Source organism: Antrostomus carolinensis, unplaced genomic scaffold (genome assembly GCF_000700745.2).
Source record: "Antrostomus carolinensis isolate BGI_N321 unplaced genomic scaffold, ASM70074v2 scaffold42330, whole genome shotgun sequence".
In the NCBI taxonomy this organism is placed as follows: Eukaryota; Metazoa; Chordata; class Aves; order Caprimulgiformes; family Caprimulgidae; genus Antrostomus; species Antrostomus carolinensis.
In genome coordinates, this window is record NW_010287142.1 from 1,181 (window position 1) to 4,631 (window position 3,451).

Sequence of the window (3,451 nt, forward strand, 5' to 3'; positions counted from 1 at the left end):
TTCACTTAGCATGTCTAAGGGGCAAAATAAAAGTAGGATTTTAGAACTGCTCAGCAATAGAATTACTCTGACCTGGCAAGCTGGTTATTAAAATTTTGGTTTATTGATGGAATATTTTGGCAATTTAAGTCAGCACCTGAAACATTCACCTGTTACAAGGCCATCCCAGCTGTCAATAGTAGGCTGCCAATAGTTTACAGAAAATAAAGCGTAGGAAGGGGGGCTCTGGTATCCAGGACACTGTTTCCAAAAGACAAGTGCGAGTCAAAGGTTCAAATAAGACCTTTATTACAACACAGAGTTGATAGCACGCTTTCGCATTTAAAAGAAAGTATTTGGTCTCTTGGTGGTGAAACGTGGTTTGTGCTGGCGACGCAGAACTCTGTGTGGCAGAGGGAACTTGATTTTAGAATCCTGCAAGAATAATGCTTCTATGTTAATTTAGATACTAGATTAACAACAGAAAATAGTTTGCAATAAATAGCTAGGCTATATTCAACTGCTAACTGAAGTACAGGGAAGTAATGCATCCACCACAGAGTAGATGTACATCACAGGAGCTAACAGATGCCTTAGTTTTGCAATTCTTTTTGAAAATGCCTGCTGAAGGCAAGTTTTCTGCAACATAACACCTATGTTTCAGTTTGACTTTCTTTCAAACAGTTCTAGCACTGACAATCTTGATCATAACATAATTGAAAACCTATGCATGAAAGTTTGTTTCCCCCCCCTCACTTTTGCCTGCAAAACAATCCTGTACCAGACAAGAGAGCTCCCCAATTCCAGTCCAACATTAAAACAAACCGGTACCAGACAAGAGAGCTCCCCACTTCCAGTCCAACGGGACCCACCAGCCACTGCAATGTTACTCCACTTACATGGAACTGCTTGACTGCTGGTCTACGGCACTTGCTAGCAGCAATTTCCTCAACTTTCATGATCTGAATAGAGTGAGCACGGGCACGATGACGGGCTCCCATATCACGGTCTGTAACAGGAGAACTCATTAAATCTTAAGACATTTTCAGTTCAAAAAATCTTACTACCATCTTCTCAGGAAATACAGTACCATCTACAACTTTTAAAATTTCTGATCAACTCCACTTGATCACACTGGTTTTAGTATCTGAAGTGATGGCAGAAATAACACAGAACCGACACACAACACCACATTCTTCCTGGAATTCATAACCAAAATCCTCCAAGAAAGTGCCATCTTACTCTTCTTCTCTGACTTCAAGAAGGTACACACAGAAGTAATCTACATGGGACTGTTTCATATTTTGCACAAGAAAACTGTGATTCAGAATCAACACTGAAATATGATTACTGGAAAGACACGTGAACTTCAAAAAAATTTCCTTTCCAAAAGGAAGGTGCAAGTAAAGGAAAGATCTGAGGTTATCTTTACTTTTCTTAAAATTGACAAGTGATAGAAACATGAATTGATATTTATCCCACATAATTAGGCTTTCAGAACAGGAGGAAGCCACCCGTACAAGGGCTACCTAAAAATCACTGCCTTCAAATCACAACGTCCACAGCTAGCTCCACGAGGTAATGCCTGTTGAAATACTACTGTGCTTACAATGCTTTCCATGAAGATCTAACAGACCTATTAAAAACTTACCTGTCAAAAGTATTCATGAACATAAAGATATCAAAGTCATTGTATCATGATAAATTAAGTTCTCTGGTCTTAAGCAGTCCTTCAGTATGTTAATTAACAGAATTATTGTAAGTTAATGTAGAACCTTAAATTTCACTTTCAACAGCACTTCAGCTTTCGAAAGGCGACAAGATACATTTAATATTTGCACACATGACAAGAATATTATTATTAAGAACAATATTCTTTGGGTTTTTATGTGCATTCTGTTATGTTTGTTAACACTTCTGGATTAAAATACCAACAGCAGGAGCTATACAAATGGTCTAGCCCTCCAGTACTTCACATAACAGACTGAAATCACGACCACCTTTAATTCTCCCCGAACTGAGGCAGTCAGTAAGATTTTGGAGCTACACAATTTATTTTTTTTTCCCACTTGCTCTCCAAAGGACAGACGCTGGTATGTTCCATGTGATACCTGAAATAGTCCCTTCACGAAACCTGGGAAGCTATACTCAATTATTTTAAAACAATAAACAATAAATATAGTGCAAGAAATATATACAGCACCTCAACAGTCATGACACTCTCCATCCAGTAAAACTCATTACTAGAACTGTAGAAAGTCACACCAAGGTGAAGTGGCAATATTTTCAGCTATAGAAACTGGATAAAGAGTGGCAACAAATAAGATAGCACATTCATCACACACAGACATCTATGGACTTCTCTGGGAACTCCCCACTTCAATCTTTTGGTGTTTCAGTTATCTAATAATTGATCAAGTCAGCAAGCTTTATGCCCAGTTTAAGATTTAATCTTGTGCTTATATACTGGTCTTACCGTTTTATACCTCAAATGGTGACATACTTACAGCACTGAGTGACAGCACCAGCCGTGGTCAAATCCCTGTACTCCCTGTACATGTTGTGAGTTCCGCTACGAGAATCATAGCGCAACCAAATACCAAAGTTTTTCACCCGCAGAGGGGACTTCTCATACACCTGGAATTACACAAAAGCACAAAAATAGTTAAGAGGTAGTTCACCATTAGCCTTTTAAAATTTTAAGAATAAATACTTTAGAGCACTAATGAAACCACTGCGGTAAGTTTTACTGTCAAAAAACAACTATTTGCTGTCTTTCCCCACACCAACACGGCTACATTAAGTCTTGGTAATTCAGAGTGAAGAGTTTTAGTAATTCAGTGTGGAAAGAAAAACACACACAAGATTTCAGCTCTAAAGAATGTCTCCTTTGAGCATTAAGCATACAACTATCTACTTTCTATGGATTATGAACATCCAGATGACTCTTAAAAGGTATATTCCACAATGAAGCAAGCAGAAAAACCTGACAGCAGCAGTGAATAGTGGCATAGTTCATAACTCTAAAGTGCTGGGAAGTAAGTTTCTTTTTAGTTTACTGGACACGTACTGTCACTCTAAAAAACCGAATTTGTTACTCAGCTTCACAGCAACTGAAGGATAAATTAATTTCAACCTCACCCCCAATAACAGCACATCGCATAAACTGCCTCTGTATATACTAGTTGAAATTCCTTACAAATCTCACACTTTTTCAGGTTTTTAATCCCGCACCTGGCCACAGTACACAATCTCTCCAGAAGACTTCTTCATCTTCTTCAGCTGAGAAACGAAGTACCAGAAGCGGGACTTGGCAACAACATGGTTCGGAGCGAAGATCCGCATGCGGTAGAGAGGAGGGGTCGTGCATTTCGGCGTGGGCAAGCATCGCCCGACCACCTTGTACTCCCGCAGCTGAAGAGAGACGAAAGAGAGGCCGCCGGCAGCGTGAGCCCCACCGCGCCGCCAGGCC

The 3,451-nt window shown here is 39.7% G+C and overlaps 1 protein-coding gene and 1 non-coding gene across 2 annotated transcripts; both read right to left on the reverse strand.

The window, feature by feature from the left end:
- Positions 1 to 264: 264 nt before the first annotated feature.
- RPL18A (ribosomal protein L18a) lies at positions 265 to 3,418 on the reverse strand. The gene is made up of 4 exons (XM_010162068.1): positions 3,214 to 3,418; positions 2,487 to 2,616; positions 879 to 988; positions 265 to 414 (listed from the first exon to the last, which is right to left on the reverse strand). The coding sequence occupies exons 1-4, from the start codon at positions 3,322 to 3,324 to the stop codon at positions 322 to 324; spliced, it is 444 nt and encodes a 147-aa protein (XP_010160370.1). The 5' UTR covers positions 3,325 to 3,418; the 3' UTR covers positions 265 to 321.
- On the reverse strand, positions 1,744 to 1,875 carry LOC114818279 (small nucleolar RNA SNORA68). The gene has a single exon (XR_003766127.1). It is a non-coding gene; the product is annotated as a small nucleolar RNA SNORA68 (small nucleolar RNA).
- Positions 3,419 to 3,451: the final 33 nt, after the last annotated feature.

Bases quoted from the DNA above. Each gene is read 5' to 3' on its own strand.
- RPL18A (XM_010162068.1), bottom strand. From the start codon at position 3,324: ATGCGGATCTTCGCTCCGAACCATGTTGTTGCCAAGTCCCGCTTCTGG. The intron at 989-2,486 runs GTAAGTATGTCA...CTCCTGTTACAG, and splicing joins TGGTGCTGTCACTCAGTGCT to ACCGTGATATGGGAGCCCGT. The intron at 415-878 runs GTAAGTGGAGTA...TTATTCTTGCAG, and splicing joins CAGCAGTCAAGCAGTTCCAT to GATTCTAAAATCAAGTTCCC.